General features: G+C 33.4%; 1 protein-coding gene across 1 annotated transcript; it reads right to left on the bottom strand.

The window, feature by feature from the left end:
* Positions 1–1,675: 1,675 nt before the first annotated feature.
* Positions 1,676–19,597, bottom strand: LOC126749658 (ATP-dependent RNA helicase WM6). The gene is made up of 4 exons (XM_050459352.1): positions 18,659–19,597; positions 18,239–18,385; positions 12,570–12,825; positions 1,676–1,912 (listed from the first exon to the last, which is right to left on the bottom strand). Exons 1-4 carry the CDS (start codon positions 18,785–18,787, stop codon positions 1,899–1,901), a joined length of 546 nt encoding a protein of 181 aa, XP_050315309.1. The 5' UTR covers positions 18,788–19,597; the 3' UTR covers positions 1,676–1,898.
* Positions 19,598–21,175: the final 1,578 nt, after the last annotated feature.

Below are 21,175 nucleotides of genomic sequence, written 5' to 3' on the forward strand. Positions count from 1 at the left end.
TCCCTCTAAAGTTTCCTAAAAAAATTACAAGAATCCCACAACAACTCTTTGAGTTACCCTCAAATTTGCCTCTATATACACCATGTTAAATCTCATAAAATTGAATTTTTAGCTTCCTAGGTCCACCTTTTGCAAACCTATGTGTAACTTAAAAAGCCAAATTTATATACCAAAATGTTCCTTATGAATTGCCTCAACTTTAAGTGAAAACCTCACTCAAATCCCTCAAATGGTTTTTCAGTTATCATGGAGGGAAATGAGATTTTTATAGGTAAAGGTGCTATGATTCAAAAATACCGTAGTTCAGATAGTTTTTTACCTGAGAAAATGTTTCGTACAGGAAATTAATCTTCAGGGATCCCTCTTCAGGTACTTAAGAAAATCCTTCAACAACTTTTTGAGTCGCACTCAAATTTGTCTTTAAATATTCTTATGACCTAAAATTCAATTTTTACCATTCGAAGTTCAGCTTTTGCAAAACGAATTTATTAGTTTTTAATTTTAGGGTAAATTAGGTTTGACTAACAAGTCTTCCTGAAGCTTATTATTCCTGTTTCCTTTTTTACAATAAATCTAACGTTTGATGAACATGGTAAAAAACAGACATTTCACTTTTACTAAAAAACCTTCAATTTTTCAGAGTTTTTGGTAATTACATAAAAGATGCCCCTTGACTGAGTGCACACGTCAGTATTTAAATGAAACCTCTATCTTCAACAACAAAAAAGTTATTGCATATTTTCCTTAAGTAATATAATGGGTTAGACAAAGATATTATTATTAAGTATACTTACCCCATATACATTTGTAAGGAGGAGGAGGGGATAAATAAAATGTTCCTTTGTGATATTTAGTAAGTACCATTTATTGTATCCAATAGACTGTTAGGAATAGAATGCTTTGAATCTGTATAGTTAAATGGGCATTAAATAATAATAATAAAATATTAATAAACTTGATTTTGTTGTTTCTTTAATTAATAACCGAACTTTCTCCTTCTTCTTTCTCTCATCCTCGGTGGTCGAGTGGTCATATGCAAATTTTCCAACATTAAAGAGGGAGAAGAAGAAGCCAAATAATGATGGTACTCAGGAAGTACCATCAAATGGAAGCCTAAGTTGGGACAGAAGAAGATCGTTTAATGTACTAAGTAAATTTGACCTTGAAAGGTATTTTCAAGGTCACTTGAAGGTCGAATCAAGGTAAGTAGTTGTTAGAAAAATTGGTGCAAGTGAGTTTGACCTCGCGGATAATTCTCAAGGTCACTAGAAGGTCGAGACAAGGTGAGTAGTTGTTAGAAAATAAGTGCAAGTGAGGTGTGACCTCGCGGATAATTTTCAAGGTCACTAGAAGGTCGAGACAAGGTGAGTAGTTGTTAGAAAAATTGGTGCAAGTGATTGTGACCTCGCAGATAATTCTCAAGGTCACTAGAAGGTCGACACAAGGTGACAGGGTCGAATTAAAATTGGTGGAAGTGAGTTTGACCTCGCGGTAAATTCTCAAGGTCACTACAAGGTCGAGACAAGGTGAGTAGGTCGTAGAAAAATTGGTGCAAGTGAGTTTGACCTCGCGGAAAATTTTCAAGGTCAGTCGAAGGTCAACACAAGGTCGTTTTCTAGTAGTTATTTTAACTTACCTTGCATGTATTACAAATTAGGTAAAAAAAAACAACAAATTTAATGCTGGTGCAGTAAGTTTTATTACAAAAGTACTTTTTTTACAATTCAAAGACAAAATTTCAGAGCTTCCTTAAAATACAAAACGAACAGAACACTTAAATGCTTTCTTTGAACACATACGCATACACACACACAAAACGTAATCAGTAAGTCTTCTCTTAATGTAACCTTAATTAAGAATACTGTACATGCCATACAGTGACTCCTCTCTTCAGTCCTTCACCGACCTTCAACTGTAAATAAAAAATAAAAATGTATTAAGTTTCCAGTGTAAATATGGATATACAAGTATATAGTAATATTAATCAATATATTTATAGGGGGGAAAGTTGTCCCTTCGTAGTGTTCATCGTTAATCCAAGTTAAAAAGGGCCTTTTATCTGTAACAAATTAGCACAGATTTAACTAGCTAACGCAACAGATACCCATTCGAATAGTAAAATCGCGGGACCCCAAATGTTAGCCGGCTTTTTGAGCGGGCTAACCATCGGCGTTTTACGTCGCCATTGAGGTATGGGGTTAAAACTACGATATTATTTTAGTTGCAATTTGCCGAGGTATTTGCGTTTTGTTTTGTGTTATAATTGATATACATTATTATACAATTGATTGCGTTTTGTTTTGTAATTACTTTAAACTTTTGTGTTTAGTGTAAGTTTAAGTTTTTTTTTTTGAGTTTGTATTAAAGTATTGCATAACAATGAATATTATTCCAAAAAAAACCTGCCCGCGCCCGGGTGGTGGTAAATGTGAATATTTTAATTGTGGAAATTCACGAAGAAACTCTACAAGTCGAATGTTTAGGTTTCCAGTTAAAACTAAGGATATTTGTGACCAATGGATAATAAATTGTGGTAAGTATTTTTTAGATTTTAAGAATTAAGCTTCTTTTTCTTGGTTATAATTTAAAATAATAATAAGGAGGGTGCGTTATTTTTTATCTAAAAATATGCTATTCATGCTTATGGTATGGTGGTCTCATTATAATAGTATCACAGATATAACTAGTATAGGGTAACTATATACAGGGTGACAATTTGAAAACTTTTAATGCGACCCTGTATAAAATTTTGAAAAAATCTTATGCAGGTGAATACTACTCAAAAAAAACTTTAATTTGAGGTACCACAAAAAGGGTGGTTCCATTTAAGATTTTGGGGTTGAGGTGCATGGGGCCCAAGGGGTGCTTCACCTCTTCCTCTTGCCACCAACCTACGAAGCGACAAGATATTTTGTGACAAAAATTCAATGTTAGGCATTTAATAATTATGCCGGTTGGTCAGTGTCTTAAAATTGAAATATCATAAATGGTTAGAGTTCGAATAAATTAGAAAAAAGCCTTTAGTGTTTTAATAACTTTTAGGAATTTTAAAATAAATTGAAAATCTGTTAGGCAAAAATATTAAAATTAAAATTTTTTCCTTTGTTTATTATTTATTTTATTTATTTTAAAATCTCTACAAAATTAACTATTCATGCATATTTACCTAACTGACTACCAGCTTTTTAATAAAATTATTAAAATTTTTAAATGTTAACGTTAAGTTCCCTCAGAAGTTAATTTTTTAATTCCTTTGAAGAAATTGCACAGGTCATGAATTCTTAATAATTGATTAAATAAATTATTGTTTATTAAAATTCAATTATTGTTCGAAACTATTTTAAAGAGATTTTGACGATATATATATTTAATATTGACATTTTAATACCGTAAAATTAAATGTAAAAAATATACTGGTTGGACACTTGTATTCTGGGACTTGGGAAATACATGCAAATATTTTAAATGATCAGTCTAAGCACAGATTTACCTAGCTAAGTTAGATTTTACTTAGCTAGTTAAATCTGTGGTCTAAAGAATGCAGGTAAATAAGTCGGGAATTAAATAAAACAATTTTTGTTAATTACGGTCCTCATTATCAACAAAGTGTGTAATATGAAACAAAAAACTGTAAAAAAATTAATTTTTTAAATTTTAATTTCGCAAATGCTAAACAATTTTTTTTTATATTTAAGGAAATGCTAAATTGGCTGGTATTGGCGATGAAACCTTACGTGCTAAATATTTATGTCAAAACCACTTTTAAAGCGAGGACTTTCGGACAGCTAAACAATTTTACCTGAAGAAAGACGCTGTTCCGAAAAACTATGCAGCTTACACCAGCAGTCCGTTTACCAGCGACTGCGCAGAAGATTTGCAGGTATCAGTTCCAAAGAAAACGTATGCAGAAATGAACAGTTCATTGCTTGACCTTAGCTCGGAGGCTCGCTCGGAGGTTTCTTCCAGGAAAAAAGTAAAATATGATAACGAATTGGAAAATAAGTTTGTCAGTGAAATAACTTCATTAACAGATCATGTTGAGACTCCAACAAAATTAAAATTAAGAAAAAAAATTAGATTTACTACAAAAAAGAATAAAAATTATAAGAAAACTATTTTCAGATTACAAAATAAAATAGAAAAATCCAAATTAATGTTTTCATCACCGCTACCGCTGTTAACTTTTTTATCACCAGTGGCAAAAACTTTTGTAGGAATGCAGTTAAGAGGTAAAAAACGTGTGATTTGGAATCAAAAAGAAAAAGAATTTTGTTTATCATTTTACTATAAATCTCCATCGGCTTACCTTTTCTTAAGAAAAAAAGGCATCGTATTACCCGCTCTGTCAACTGCTCAAAACTGGATTTCACAAAATGATTTTAAGACGGGCATTGACGAAGATATTCAAGTTTTTTTAAAACAAAAAGCTATGGTAATGAAAAAAAATGAAAAAAAATGTCTCATAGCTTTTGATGAAATAAGCATCAAGGAAAATTTAGAATTTAATAAAAAGTTAGATCTAATAGAGGGATTTGAAGACCTAGGACCTTTAGGTAGGACTCAGAAAAAAGCTAATCACGCTCTTGTTTTTTTACTCTTGGATTTTTACCCGTTGCTGTAGTTTGTGACCAAGGGACGAATAATACGGGCGCAATGAAATTGTTAGGTGTCAATACAGATAAACCATACTTTTATGTAAACGGCAAAAAGATAATTGCATTGTATGATGTTCCTCATCTTTTCAAAAGCATCAGGAATAATTGGCAATCAGGAATAAGATTTGAATTATTTAATAAAAATATTTGTTTTGACATAATAGCAAAAATCTATGAAATTGACAAGGCATCTCAAACGGCCAGAATTCTTCCAAAAATAACTGATAAGCATATTAATCCTGATGCGTTTGAAAAGATGTCCTGTAAATTGGCACTACAACTTTTTTCTAATACAATGGCTGCAGCCGTTAAGACGTCTGTCACAAAAGGCTTTATTGATAGGGAAACGGGCACTAATACGGCAGAATTCTTAGAAATTATGAATAATTTATTCGACGCCCTTAATAGCAAAAGATTATTTTCAAAAAATCCTTATAACTGTGGAATAAGTTCGCAAAACACACGGGTTATAGATATTTTGCAAAAAGGAAGACGTGTTTTCGAGTCTCTAATAAAAGTGAGTGAAACTTTAAATAAAAACAAACAAATAAAGAAAATTTCAAAAAGTAGGCCGCCGTGTTTTAAAGGTCTGGTTCAGTCCATAACTGCCATTCAAATTTTGTATGAAGACCAAAAAAAAGAAAATAATCATTTTTTGCTAACTAACAGATTAAATCAGGATTTTTTGGAAAATTTCTTTTCAATTGCTCGGCAACGTGGTGGCTGGAATCTTAATCCTACGGCTAGATCTTTCCGATTATTTTTCAGAATTAAAAGCGTAACGGATTTATTGACCCCTTCAAAAATTTCCAATTGTGAAATTGATTCTGACAAACAATTAATTTTAATTGATTCTTCTAAAAAAAAAGCAAACCCATCAACGAGTTTGGGAACAAATGAAACCCCTGAAATTGAAAATATTGTTGATATACCAAAAAATCAAGTCAAAATGTCCCTTAAGACGAAAACTTCTTTAGAAGAATGTGGCAATTCGTATTACACCGGGTATCTAGTAAAGAAAGTGCTGGAAAAATTTAATTGTGAAGATTGTGCCCATTCTTTAAAATCAGCTACCTACCTAACCGATCCTTCACAAATATTTCTTTTAAATAAAAATTACGGTGGGCACGAAAACGCGTATTTAGTCAGTCCTTCTACAGAAGTTACCGCAATTGTGGAAAAATCGATGCACATTTTTTCAAATGAGTTTAAAAAAATTAAACATCAAGAATTTGTGGGGACCAAAATAAAAAACAAAGTTTTATCAAAAAATATGAAGTGGTTAGGACCAGCTGATCAAATTTGCTATAAACATAAAGTTTTTTTTTTAACAAAGCTTGTTTATACTAATCTTTATAAATTTTGTAAATGGACCCGAAAAACTTTGCACAATAAAAAACAAAAAATTAAAAACTTAAAACACGAATAAACTAAAAAATTAAAAAAAAAAACATTAAATTATAAAATATTAGTTTTTTCTATATAAAAGCAAAATTTTAACTTTTAAAACGATTTTCCGAGTCTATACAGGGTGTCTCATAATCAACATCACAGGCTATAACTCTTATTTTTGAAGATAAAATTAAAAAAAAAAAAAATTATTTAATGTAAGGATCCTACCCAAAATTATTTAAAAAACTACCCCCTTACAAAATCATCCCCTAAAAACCACCCCCAACTTTGTTTTGTTCAATGGCACCCCCACTATTTTTTTATATTTTTAGAATTTTTGTAAAATAACTAATTCAATCGTATAATAAGCATTTTGTGTTAACATCAACTTAAGGAATTTTTAAGTTTTAAAAATTAAAGGTTTTTGTGGCAAAAATAGGAACACAAATTTTTTTTAGTGCTTTTATTAAATAAATCAATAAAAATACTTTTGTTTTATTTAATAGAATACCAAATTAATGTAATATGTCGACTAATAAATGAAAATTGAAATAAAAACAAACTTAGTATTCTTATTTTTGCCACAAAAACCTTTAATTTTCAAAATTGAAAAATTCCTTACGTTGATGTTAACACATAATAATTTTTGTTATGCAATGAAATTAGTTATTTTACAAACATTCTAAAAATTAAAAAAAAATAAGGGGAGTGCCATTAAACAAAACAAAGTTGGAAGTGGTTTCTGGGGGATGATGAAGGTAGTTTTCCCTACAACTAAGTATTGAAAATATTTTTTGTATAAATGTTTATCTTTAAAATATTATAGCCTCTGACAATGATTGTGGAACACCCTGTATACATATTTCTTGCCATTTTTTGTTTTATTTAAAAACTTGAATACTTATACTTTATATTTTTTTTAATCCACATTAAAGAATTTTACTAAAGTTTCGACCCCTTTGCCGTTATACATTTTATATTTGTTTAATTAATAAACATTTTTTTAAAGTCGATAAAATTCTTTTTTTTTATACAAGATACTGATTTTCTTATTTACATTTTTATACTTTTATATAAAAAAATATAAATCATAGAGACTATACCAATAATAATAAATTTTTAACATCACTATTTTATATACGACATAATATTTCTTTTTAAATTTCTAACACTAAATTTGTATATTTTCGAGTAAAATTGTTTTTTTTTTTGCTTATTAATCAGCTTAGAATACTTTATAATAACCACGTTTTGAATCAGTGACTAAGTAAATATGTATTTATTTTTATTTTATTAATTATTATTTTGTAATATAAATATTATGCATACTGTAAGTACATACTATGTCATATTGTAATTAACTGTAAATATTGTACATAGTTTATACAAATTAATATACATATATATTTTCATAATTTAAAAGACGAAGTCCTTTTATTTTAGTTACGGTTCTAATTTTACATATTGGCAACAGGGCGCCGCATTTCGAACAATATATTACAGCTTTGGTATCAGTGCTGCTGCGGCGGCCGATTTTTATCAGGTCCAAACTTCGCTATTCGAATGGGTATCTGTTGCGTTAGCTAGTTAAATCTGTGAAATTAGTTATATTTTATGATAACAACAACTATAATTATACTATCACTACTCAAATAAAGAGTTCTATAAAGGTCTGTGATAACATCAACCAATTTAAATGCTTACTATACTGCACTTTTATTTAGACCCTCTGTATTTATATTTGCTAAATAAAGATATATTACACAAATTAGGTTAACTTATTGGGCAAATTAACAGAAACAGTCTTCAACTACAACTTGGAGATAAAACACATCTGCTTCTTTAATTGATTAATCATCATTCCTAATTCCTTTAATATTTATTAAGTATCCAATATCCCCTTGTTAAACTTTTGCCTTATTTGACAAAGAAGTGCCGAAACGTTCATTTCATGGCTTACACGGTCAAAAGCTTTCGCGAAATCACAAATGGATCATCCAGGGTTCATAAATTAACAGAATCCAAGCATCTTTCATTTAAAATGCTCCTGAGGGTACCATCGGTATGGAAACAGTACCGCAACTAGTATGGTCATAAAAAAAAGCTCTATCCAGTACTGACGACAGAAATCATGCAGAAATTCAATGGTTAATAGAGAGAAAACGGCACTAGGTACAACCACTCGAGAAGGAACCTGCGCCAAAAAGAACTCAAACATTTTTTTGAGAGTCTAGTCCAGGAATTTGAAGCAAAACAGTGATTTTTCAGAAGAATTTCTTACTGGGTAAATGTGTGGGGTGGGTAAGGGTTTTGTATTATAAAAAACAAACAAAATATTGTTTATTTAAGGTAATCTGAAAAAAAGGAATTATATTTCTTTTCAAGCACTTGAGAGACTATTCCAGGCATTTGAGGCACTTTGACTGCCGGTAAGAGACTTCTAAGTGTCTTCCAAGTACTTGAGAGTCAATTCCAGGCATTTGAGGCACTTTCGACTGCCTGTAAGAGACTTCTAAGTGTCTTCCAAGTACTTGAGAGTCAATTCCAGGCATTTGAGGCACTTTCGACTGCCTGTAAGAGACTTCTAAGTGTCTTCCAAGTACTTGAGGGTCAGTTCCAGGCATTTGAGGCACTTTGACTGCCTGTAAATGACTTCTAAGTCTTCTTAAGTTTCTTCCAAGTACTTAAGGATCAATTCCAGGCATTTGAGGCACTTTCGACTGCCTGTAAGAGACTTTTAACTCTCTTTCAGACACTTGAGAGTATTTAAGGGTCTCTTCCGGGCATTTGACTGCCGGTAAGAGACTTCTAAGTCTTCTTAAGTGTCTTCCAAGCACTTGTGGGTCAATTCCAGGCATTTGAGGCACTTTGACTGCCTGTAAATGACTTCTAAGTCTTCTTAAGTGTCTTCCCAGTACTTGAGGGTATTTGAAGGACAATTCCAGGCATTTGAGGCACTTTGACTGCCTGTAAATGACTTCTAAGTCTTCTTAAGTTTTTTCCAAGTACTTGAGGGTCAATTCCAGGCATTTGAGGCACTTTGACTGCCTGTAAATGACTTCTAAGTCTTCTTAAGTGTCTTCCAAGTACTAGAGGGTCAATTCCAGGCATTTGAGGCACTTTCGACTGCCTGTAAGAGACTTTTAACTCTCTTTCAGACACTTGAGAGTATTTAAGGGTCTTTTCCAGACATTTGACTGCCGGTAAGAGACTTCTAAGTCTTCTTAAGTGTCTTCCCAGTTCTTAAGGGTAATTGAAGGACAATTCCAGGCGTTTGAGGCACTTTTACTGCCTGTAAGAAACTTCTAAGTGTCTTCCAAGTACTTGAGGGTCAGTTCCAGGCGTTTGAGGCACTTTGACTGCCTGTAAATGACTTCTAAGCCTTCTTAAGTTTCTTCCAAGTACTTGAGGGTCAATTCCAGGCATTTGAGGCACTTTTACTGCCTGTAAGAAACTTCTGAGTGTCTTCCAAGTACTTGAGGGTCAATTCCAGGCATTTGAGGCACTTTCGACTGCCTGTAAGAGACTTCTAAGTGTCTTCCAAGTACTTGAGGGTCAATTCCAGGCATTTGAGGCACTTTGACTGCCTGTAAGAGACTTCTAAGTTTTCTTAAGTTTCTTCCAAGTACTTGAGGGTCAATTCCAGGCATTTGAGGCACTTTCGACTGCCTGTAAGAGACTTTTAACTCTCTTTCAGACACTTGAGAGTATTTAAGGGTCTTTTCCAGACATTTGACTGCCGGTAAGAGACTTCTAATTCTTCTTAAGTGTCTTCCAAGCACTTGTGGGTCAATTCCAGGCATTTGAGGCACTTTGACTGCCTGTAAATGACTTCTAAGTCTTCTTAAGTGTCTTCCAAATACTAGAGGGTCAATTCCAGGCATTTGAGGCACTTTCGACTGCCTGTAAGAGACTTTTAACTCTCTTTCAGACACTTGAGAGTATTTAAGGGTCTTTTCCAGGCATTTGACTGCCGGTAAGAGACTTCTAAGTCTTCTTAAGTGTCTTCCAAGCACTTGTGGGTCAATTCCAGGCATTTGAGGCACTTTGACTGCCTGTAAATGACTTCTAAGTCTTCTTAAGTGTCTTCCAAGTACTTGAGGGTCAGTTCCAGGCATTTGAGGCACTTTGACTGCCTGTAAATGACTTCTAAGTCTTCTTAAGTTTCTTCCAAGTACTTAAGGATCAATTCCAGGCATTTGAGGCACTTTCGACTGCCTGTAAGAGACTTTTAACTCTCTTTCAGACACTTGAGAGTATTTAAGGGTCTCTTCCGGGCATTTGACTGCCGGTAAGAGACTTCTAAGTCTTCTTAAGTGTCTTCCAAGCACTTGTGGGTCAATTCCAGGCATTTGAGGCACTTTGACTGCCTGTAAATGACTTCTAAGTCTTCTTAAGTGTCTTCCAAGTATTAGAGGGTCAATTCCAGTCATTTAAGGCACTTTGACTGCCTGTAAATGACTTCTAAGTCTTCTTAAATTTCTCCCAAGTACTTAAGGATCAATTCCAGGCATTTGAGGCACTTTCGACTGCCTGTAAGAGACTTTTAACTCTCTTTCAGACACTTGAGAGTATTTAAGGGTCTCTTCCGGGCATTTGACTGCCGGTAAGATACTTCTAAGTCTCCTTAAGTGTCTTCCCAGTACTTGAGGGTATTTGAAGGACAATTCCAGGCATTTGAAGCACTTTTACTGCCTGTAAGAGACTTCTAAGTCTTCTTAAGTGTCTTCCAAGCACTTGTGGGTCAATTCCAGGCATTTGAGGCACTTTTACTGCCTGTAAGAGACTTCTAAGTCTTCTTAAGTGTCTTCCAAGCACTTGTGGGTCAATTCCAGGCATTTGAGGCACTTTTACTGCCTGTAAGAGACTTTGAACTCTCTTTCAGACACTTGAGAGTATTTAAGGGTCTCTTCCAGACATTTGACTGCCGGTAAGAGACTTTAAGACTTCTTAAGTGTCTTCCCAGTACTTGAGGGTATTTGAAGAACAATTCCAGGCATTTGAGGCACTTTGACTGCCTGTAAGAGACTTCTAAGTCTTCTTAGGTGCCTTCTAAGCATTTGCGGAAATCTGAGCGTCTATTTCAAGAATTTGAAGCAAAACGGTGACTTTTCAGAGGCATTTTTTACTGGGTAAATGTGTGGGGTGGGTGGGGGGATAAGGGTTTTGTATTATAAAAAAATAAAATAATATAATATTTCATAATGTTCTTAAGTGCCTGGTGCATCTTAAACTTTGCAATTCGAATCGCCGTTACTGAAGTGTTTGCTGTATGAGAGGTTACAAGTGAAATTTCTTACTGAATATTATTTTTTGCTTCTTGACTATTAACAAATTGAGTGTCTACTATCTGGATAACAACTGGGCGAACTAAAATCACTAGTATCAGATTTATAATTAGGATTCTTCACGGAATGATTTCATCCAAAGTCCGAGATCTGAACGTCGTTTTTCAGTTCTGAAAAACTCAAAATAAAATGAAAACTTTTTATTTGGAGTATTTTCATCTTTCACGAACTGTATTTCAGATACTTTTAAGATTCCGTCTTCTAAAAATAACCCCGTAGATAAAAAAATCCAATAGGATTAAATCTGGGGACCTAGCTGTCCATTCAATAAAACCCCCCCTTCGAATCCATCAATTTGGGAAAATGTTGGTAAGATAATCTCGTACTGTTCGCGAATAATGTGGGGAGGGGGCGCCATCCTGTTGGAACCTAAAAAATTTATCTCGAGTGCCTTTAAAATTATAGACATTCATAAAAAACCGAAAAAATTTGACTCCTCCCCCTGTTGATCTTTTTAGTACTGTGGCTACAAAATTTTGAATTTCTTAACAATTTTTTTCTAATGAAACCCTGAATAACCCTGTCTAGAACAAAAAAAAACTGAAATTTATTCAACACTTATTGACTTATCTTAAATAACTGAATATCCACTTAATTTCGATAAAAATGGCACAACTACTGCAATTTTTATAGAGATATGAAGTATATTTTGTATACCATGTCCTATACATAACCTCAATATTTATTAAGAAATTAACGATTAAATTTTTCATAAATAATCATAAATTTTTGGAACAGTTTATAAAAATAAACGTTCCAATTGTTGACCATTAACTTTCTGACAGTAACCAAGTCAATATTCAAATTCTTTACTTATCGTTTGAGGCCGGATCCGTTGTATTTCGGCTCTACTTCTATTTTTTAATTCTTTTAAACTTTCAGGTTTATCCCATAGATAAAAATCCAATGGGGTTAAATCTGGCGACCTTGCCGGCCCATCCATCTATTTTGGGAAAATGTTGGTAAGGTAATCTCGTACTGTTCGCGAATAATGTGGGGGCTGTTAAAAAACTATGAAAAAACACGTTTGAATATGCCCAAACGACCCAAACGGTTGCAAATTTATTAATAATGTTAGTATTAGGTATAAGACATGGTATAAAATTCCATGCTGCAGAAGTCAAATAAACGATATCATTATTATTATTATTATTATTATTATTAAATAACTCACTATAAGAACTGAGGTCGATCTCGTCCGGTAACTCGGTGATATTGACGTCGAACCGGTCCTGGACCTCGTTCAGGATCTTCGCGTCCGATTCCTCGGAGACGAAAGTGATGGCGAGTCCTTTGGTGCCGAAACGTCCGGCGCGCGCCACCCGATGCAAATAAGTGTCCGAGTCCTCGGGCATGTCGTAGTTGAACACGATGTTGACCCGTTCGATGTCCATGCCGCGTCCGAATAGATTCGTGGCCACCAGGATGCGCTACGAACAAGTTCCACCCTCGTTATTTAACGTGTTTTTTTAAAGGTCAAAATGTGGGGAATGGTCGTTTATTACGGTCAGAGAGATTCCCATTTCGTAAATAATCACATATGTCATATGTCCCTACGATCTTGTCATCATTGTACTTTTAAATGTTATTTTTGATATTTTTTAGAGTTAAGAAGCATTATATTTCTTAGTATTAGTTTTAATTTATTTAATATTAACATAAAGTCCAGAACCGAAAATTTGCTAATTTTGCAATTACATTTTAATTGAATAATTCAAGATTCGCTTATTAAAATTTTTTGAAACTTTGCACGAGGGTTTGCCAGATTGGTCTCTTCAAAAAATTATCTTACATTTTTTTCTGTAAAATGTACATGGAAGCCAATAATTGACCCCCTTAATTTACATGGGATTTCCTATATCCTATGGATTTTCCTATTTCGGCCAAAATATTTATCTACAGTTTTTTTATTGCATCAAGTCTTCTGTCCCCTACCGAGCCTTAAATGTACGATAACCCACATCCTAAATGTTCTTTTCTGACAAAAGTAAACATTCAAAGCAAAGTTTTTCATAATCTGTCCACTTTTAATGGCAAATTATAAAACTTACGTAATACATTATTATTATTAGGTATTAAGTTACTGGGCTGAATACTGTCCTGTCTATTATTTTATGTGCACCTGACCCAGGAAGCCATATTTGTACCGGTTGTCGCGTCTGTGATTTTGAATAAAAAGTTCCAAAAATCATCAAGTCATGAGTTTCTCAAAAACGTGTTACACAAGGCGAGTTACCGAGTGTCCTTGAGAGTGAGATTTCAAAGACAATATTCTACCTACGCAAGAAGATGTTCTGAGGTGCTTTTTATGTATAAAACCGCCAGATTGTGGAAAAGAGCCAACAGTTTCAGAAATTTCAAGCATACTGGTTGACAAGATCCTAAGTTTATGGGAAAAAGCGTCAATTCCTACAGTCACACGTAAACGTGTGTTGCAACTTATTAAAATGCAGCATGATAAATATTCAAAGATTTTATGGTACCTGAAAGTCGAGAGAAATGAAAACTACTATGTTCTAAAAGTTGAAGCGTATAGCAGAGAACAAGAACTCTTCGACATAAGTGCCCGCAAGTACGAGCAAAATTTCAGGAGTTTACTCATCTAACAGCTGATTATTTTTACAGGTACCTCTAAAAGAACGCGCATTTCTCGCAGATAGTCTAGGCGAATTGTACTTTTTAGGGAACAAATTGTTATCCGGAAAAAGGTTTGAGGGGGTATCAGGAACGAGAAAAAAATTCATGCAGGAGCAGGTTAAGGGAATTAAAGTTTTGGGGGGGGGTGAAAAATTGTACTTTTCGATTTGCGGCGAAAGTTGACGCCAAAGAAAAAAATGTATAATGGAAAAGTTGTAGATAATAAAAAAATCTACAACTTTTATAGAGGCCACTTTGTGACATAACCTCAAAATTTCCAAGAAAATCGCGAAAAATTGCTGTTTTTTAATTTTTTTTGTTTTTCATTTTCGGACAAACATACTGATTTTGATCAAACTTGGCAAAAAGATACTTTCATGTGTCCTTAAAAACCACAATTTTTTTCAGACCGAAATATTGAAAATTTTCCAAGATAATAAGTTTTTAAAAAATAGACTTGCTATTTAAAAATGTGCTCAAAAATGCAAAAAACTAAAAAAATTTTTACAATAATTGTCAAGAATTTGTTTAAAAAACAAAAAATCTGATTACACCATTGAATTCTACGGGAAAAAATACAAAAAAACGTAAACGTAACGTAAACAGAACCACGGTAGCAGCGCACGAGCAATTGCGCGCGTGGCCAGATGAGTGCACATAGGCTGTGGCTATTGTGATAAAGAAGTTCACAAATTGTGGGCTTTAAGGTCCCTAAAAAGGTTTTTGGGCTGTTCCCCAAACCAATTTTTAGGCTATGTTCCCCAATAGATTTTGGGCATTTTGTTCCCTAAAAAAAAGAGTTTAGGCTGTTCCCTAAACTGATTTTTAGGCTGTTGGTAAAGTGATTTTTAGACATTTAGGTTCCCTAAAAGAATCTTTAGGCTTAAGTTCCCCATTACATGTTGGGCTTTATCTGCTCTAAAAATGTGCATAGGTTGTTCCCTAAACTGAGTTTTAGGCTAAGTTTCTCAACAGTTCCCTAAAAATAAATGTTTAGGCTATTTCATAATTTTTGACTATGGTCCCCATTGTATTTTGGGCTTATAAGATCCCCAAAAATTCTTTTGGGCTATTTTTTTTTTGTAGTTTTTTGTTGTTGTTTTGTTTTAAATTTAAATTGTTTACACATAAACAAAATAGGTCAGGAAGTTAGAAGGTCGAGGACGCCCAATGTCAGGAAGGCCGTGTTAGCTTATGTTATTTAAAACCACCTTATCTCATCGTTCCCAATATAAACAGTAAAAGTGCGGACGCTGAAGATTTTGTTAACGCGGCAATTTTTAAAAAGAAAAGGCAGTCTGATTTCGGTCACGACATAAAAGGCTGTATTTCGCATATTTTTAATGAATAAATCGAGGTTTTTGGAACAATTTGTGTGTTATTTGTGTTGAAATTATCTACAACAAATCGTAAAAGCTAACATATATTTAATCCATATTTAGATTCATTAATTACGTCCCTTAACTCGCGATTCTCTAAAGATTCTAGTATTGGTTTTTCTTTAAGTTTACTCCATCCAAAAAACATCAAAAATAATATTATTTTATCGTCGGATCAAATCATAAATGTTACTCAGCAGTTTGAATTGGAAAACTTTGTAGCTGAGTACAACACATGGGTAGCATCCTGGAAAACCAAGGCGGTTTACGAAAACTTGGATTTTGTTGAATTGCTTGTTAATGAATGCGAATTTTTTCCAAGTATTCAAAAAGCGCTAAAAATATGTTTGACACTTCCGCCAACTACTTGTACTATCGAACGTTCATTCAGTACACTTAGGCGTGTAAAAACATGGTTGCGGTCAGCAATAACCGAAAATAGATTATCAGGTCTTTGCATGATAAGCGTACACGGGAAGATGGTAGAAAATAAAAAAGATGAAATTATTTCTTCAGTTATTGATATTTTTGGTGCTGAAAAAAGGCATTTAAAATCTTTATTTTCCTAAAAACCGAAGGAATATTAAAAAATATTACTGTTATTCGTTGCATTAATTTTTTGTTTATTATTTATACAGGGTGCCTCCGATTAAGTCGGCACTATTGGTATCTTTGTTAATATTTAAGATACAGGGTCGGTTAAATTAGCAAACTAGTAGGATTTTTTCTGTTGATTAAAATGGTGAAAACAGAAAAAAAATTGAACATCGCGTTTTCGAGAAAATGTGAAAAATGTACTTTTGGTAAATGGAATCCCCTGTATATTTTTACATAAATCAAAAGATAATAATTTTCTTAATAAAAAAGTTTATTTACACTAATAGCCTAAACCTAAAAATAACAATGTTATAGTGATATTAATAATTTTGTCAAATTTAGGCAAGTTGACCTTGAACTTTAGAGAGGAAAACAAATAAATCACTGTTTGAATAATAAAATGACAGTAGCCGTAGAGATTTTATTAAATAAAGAAATACTGACAGTTACATGTTAGCAAAGTCTGTGATTTTTGTAAAATCTAAATTAGTAAAATGCCTTTTACGCATATTGAAAAATGTGATATGTTAGAATGTTACCTTGTATGTGAAATAGTGACAGAGCGCTAGAAGAGTACCGCCAGAGATTGCAGACTCGTAACTTGCCAAACCGTAGATACTTTTTAATTCTCTACACAAAATTTAGAAGTAATGAAAACGTGTATAAAAGAACTAGAAGAAGGAACCAATTTATAGTAAACGAGGATGTTGAAATTTCTATTTTGGCATATTTTAAAGCTCATATGGAAAACTCAACTAGAGATTTAGTAAGAGCTTACGGTGTGAGCTTAGTAACAATTTGGCGGGTCTTAAAGAAACACAAATTTGTGCCATATAAGTATCGACCAGTACAAATATTGTTGCCTGGCGATAACGAGAGAAGACTTGCTTTTTGCAACTGGTTACGTAATGCATATGAAGCTAATGATAATCTTTTAAACCGTATAATTTGAAGCGACGAAGCTAATTTTTCAAACAAAGGTATGTTTAACCGTAAAAATGTACACTATTGGTCCCAAGAAAATATTTTCCTTACTGATCCCAGAAATCCTCAAAATCAATTTAGTATAAACGTTTGGTGCGGCTTAATAGGAAGCCAAGTAATAGGACCTGTGTTTTATGATGGCACTTTGACTAGAAGGAGATATGTTGATCTCATATTATCTGGAGCGCTGGAAGATTATTTGGATAATGTTAACTTGGAGAGCCGGCAACAAATCGCAACAAGACGATAAATGGATTGCGACACGTGGCCCGATTCGCTGGCCACCTAGGTCACCAGACCTAACCCCTCTAGATTTTTATTTTTGGGGTTACATAAAAAATGAAGTGTATAAAAAAAATACAGAACCGTTGATGAACTTCAAACACATATTAGGCAAATAATTGGATCAATAGATAGAAGATCAATCTTAAAAGCTACAAGACGTGTGCTTAAGTGTACTCAGAAATGTATTGAACAAGATGGCGATGTTTTTGCTCATTTCTTGTAAATTAATAGTTTCACTTGATGTTATTTATTTCAAAGCCAACTTGCCTAAATTTGACAAAATTATTAATATCGCTATAACTTTGTTATTTTTAGGTTTAGGCTATTAGTGTAAATAAACTTTTTTATTAAGAAAATTATTATCTTTTAATTTATGTAAAAATATACAGGGGATTCCATTTAACAAAAGTACATTTTTCACATTTTCTCGAAAACGCGATGTTCAATTTTTTTTCTGTTTTCACCATTTTAATCAACAGAAAAAATCCTACTAGTTTGCTAATTTAACCGACCCTGTATCTTAAATATTAACAAAGATACCAATAGTGCCGACTTAATCGGAGGCACCCTGTATACGGTAAATGTTTTATTATTATCACCTTTAGAATATATTTGTTTTTATGTTCCTAAAATAATGTTTTTAATTTGTTGCAAATGTTTTCTAATAAGTAATACATTTTTTTATATACTTTTTATTCTAATACTTTTGCCCCAGACGTTTTGTTTTTTTTTTAGGATTTTAACAACTTTTGAAACAAAAATGGGCGCGGTACCTAAAAAAAATTTCGCCTGCGGCGCCAATTTAGGAAAGGTGCCCCCCTCTGTATAAACACGTAACGACGCCCATGCCTTCACCCCATTTAAGGGGTTACGTACATCAACCCTAATAATTTTTCTATAGGGGCTCAAATATTTAGGGTGTTTCAACAAAAACCTTCTGATCATCAGAAGTGGGACTCACCTTTTGGAAATCCTTGAACTGCTCATATCTGGAGAGTCTCTCTTTCTGGTCCATTCCTCTGTGTATACCGATGGCCGGGAAATTCTGTTCGGTCAACAATTGGGCCAATGCAACGCACCGTTGCACCGATTTCACGAATATTACCACCTGCAACAAACCAGTTCCCCTATTTACATAAAATTGCCTATAAAAGTACATAAGGAAGTTTAAAATCGTTCGCTAAAACGTCAGTGAGAGAGTTCAAAATGTCTTAAATCATTAGATCATAATAAGTATCGTTATCATCATGGTTAATTTAAACGAGGCGTGCGCGCCCTATCGAGAACGATTGCCGCTAGAGGGCGGGCAGTTCAAATCGCCGTAATGGCGGGACTTTTAAAATAAAAGGACAGTTAATAAACTACGAATATTACGACGTACCTGGTTGAACTCCAACACGTCCAACAGTTCGAACAGTTTCTTGTTCTTCTCGTTTTCCTTCAGTTTCACGTAGTGCTGTTGCAGTCCGTGCAGGGTCAACTTGGCCTCGTCGTCCACGTAAACTTCCATCGGCTGAAAAAACGTTAAAAAGTTCCAAATCCGACTTTCACCAGCGCCCTCTGGTCAAATTCGCGAAACAAACGTTATCAGAGAGATTCCCATTTACGTAAATAATCACACACGATTCGTATGTCATATGTCCCTACGTGCTTATCATCATTGCAAATATGGAGAGTGAAAAATGTCGAAGTTTATAGAAGATCTTTGGTATATTTTATTATGTATTTAAAGACAGTTATGTTAGTTCAGAATTTGGTTTCGAGGGCGCCACCTATCGAGGGTGACAGTTCATGGATTTATTATTTTATATGATTCTAATTATGAGAGTTGACTTGACTTGTTGAGGTCAATTCAGGGAAAACTGTATACTCTTTTTGATCATATTCTGCTAGACTTCGTTTAGTCAAGGTCATCATAAAAAAAAAAATCTATTAGGGTCAAATCTGGTGAGCGCGACGGCCAGTCTATTAGGAGTGTAATTTCTTCTTCTATCGATTTCAAACAAATTACAACTTGTGATCCGCTGTGTTGCAGAGGACAAAGTTATTTGCAAAGGAATATACTAGACCCAGAAGAACTGAATGCTACTGCAACAGCCCTAGCTACCTCAATTTTTAAACCAAAATGACGTTTTTACCCTTAAATCCATCCTCAGGAATCCCATTATAAGGATGTGAAAAAATTATGAGAATATCTTAAATAGTTTCCAAGTTATGACCAAAAATGTCGGCTAAGGCATAAAAATCTTGTAATTTCAATGTGATTCCTAAAACTTCTAGTTTAATGGCTCTAGGACCTCATTGGACGAAATTCCCTCTAACTCAAGAAGTTTTTGAGGTACAAAAATCGTTTTTATATTAAATTGCTTGGTAAGAACGTCCCTTTCTTAAATTAAAACTCTTTTAAAAAAAAATGCCATTATTTATTAAAATATTCTGCAGCAAATATAGAGTTTGTTAAGAAAAGTAGCAAGAAAAACCACCTCAACCAAAACAGCTTTAGCTACCTGAATTTTTAACTCAGAATGACCTTTTTACCCTCAAATCCATCCTCAGGAATCCTATTATAAGGATGTGAAAAAATTACGAAAATATCTTCAGTAGTTTCCAAGTTATGACCAAATATGTCTGCTAAGGCATAAAAATCTTGTATTTCCAATATGGTTCTAAAAACTTTAAACTCTGGGATCTCGATGTACAAACTTCCTTTCAACTCAAAAATAATTGTTGATCACAACCACAATTCTCATCAAGAAACATTTAACGACCCTATTTTGCTAGACTTCGTTTAGTCAAGGCCATCATAAAAAAAAATCTATTAGGGCCAAATCTGGTGAACGCGACGGCCAGTCTATGTCCAGGAGTGTCATTTCTTCTTCTGATCTACCTATTTGGATACTGTTGATGTCGGATAGAATATAACTTGCAATTCGCTCTTCGATACACTAGACCCAGAACAACTGAATGCTACTGCAACAGCCCTAGTTTACTCAATTTTTAACTCAGAATGACGTTTTTACCGTCAAATCCATCCTCAGGAATAGCATTATAAGAATGTGAAAAAATTATGAGAATATCTTAAGTAGTTTCCAAGTTATGACCAAAAATGTCAGCTAAGGCATAAAAATCTTGTAATGTTAATATGGTTCCAAAAACTTTATGTTTGATGGCTCTAGGACCTTGTTGGACAAAATTACCCCTAACTCAAGAAGTTTTTGAGGTACAAACATCGTTCTTATATTAAATTGTTTGGTAAGAAATGTCCTTTTTTAATCTAAAACTCTTTTAAAAAAATTCCCATTATTTATTCAAATATTCACAAGGAAAGTTAGAGTCTGTTAAGAAAAGTAGCAAGAAAAACCACCCCAACCAGAACAGCCCTGGCTACCTCAATTTTTAACTCAGAAAGACGCTTTTACCCTCAAATCCATCCTCAGGAATCCCATTATAAGGATGTGAAAAAATAATGAAAATATCTTTAGTAGTTTCCAAGTTATGACCCAAAATGTCGGCTAATGCATAAAAATCTTATAATTTCAAAAAATTTCTGCAAAAAAAACCACCTTAACCAAAACTGCTCTAGCTATCTCAATTTTCAACCCAAAACGACGTTTTTACCCTCAAATCCACCCTCAAGAATCCCATTACAAGGATGTGAAAAAATTATGAGAATATCTTGATTAGTTTCCAAATTATAATCAAAAATGCCGGCTAACAATAACGTAACATGATTTTATCGATTTCATTTATACACCTTTTATTTTTATATCTTGTTAAATTGGCTTTTATTTTTGACTATTTTATTTTGTTTTAATTATTTTATTTATGCCCCTTATATTAATATATCTGTATTTTTAAATTTTTATATTTTTAGTTTTAAGTTTCTTTTTATGTAGTT

Source organism: Anthonomus grandis, unplaced genomic scaffold, assembly GCF_022605725.1.
Source record: "Anthonomus grandis grandis unplaced genomic scaffold, icAntGran1.3 ctg00000490.1, whole genome shotgun sequence".
NCBI lineage: Eukaryota > Metazoa > Arthropoda > Insecta > Coleoptera > Curculionidae > Anthonomus > Anthonomus grandis.

Bases quoted from the DNA above. Each gene is read 5' to 3' on its own strand.
- LOC126749658 (XM_050459352.1), bottom strand. From the start codon at position 18,787: ATGGAAGTTTACGTGGACGACGAGGCCAAGTTGACCCTGCACGGACTG. The intron at 18,386-18,658 runs GTACGTCGTAAT...GGTTTGTTGCAG, and splicing joins ACGTGTTGGAGTTCAACCAG to GTGGTAATATTCGTGAAATC. The intron at 12,826-18,238 runs GTGAGTCCCACT...ACTTGTTCGTAG, and splicing joins AGTTCAAGGATTTCCAAAAG to CGCATCCTGGTGGCCACGAA.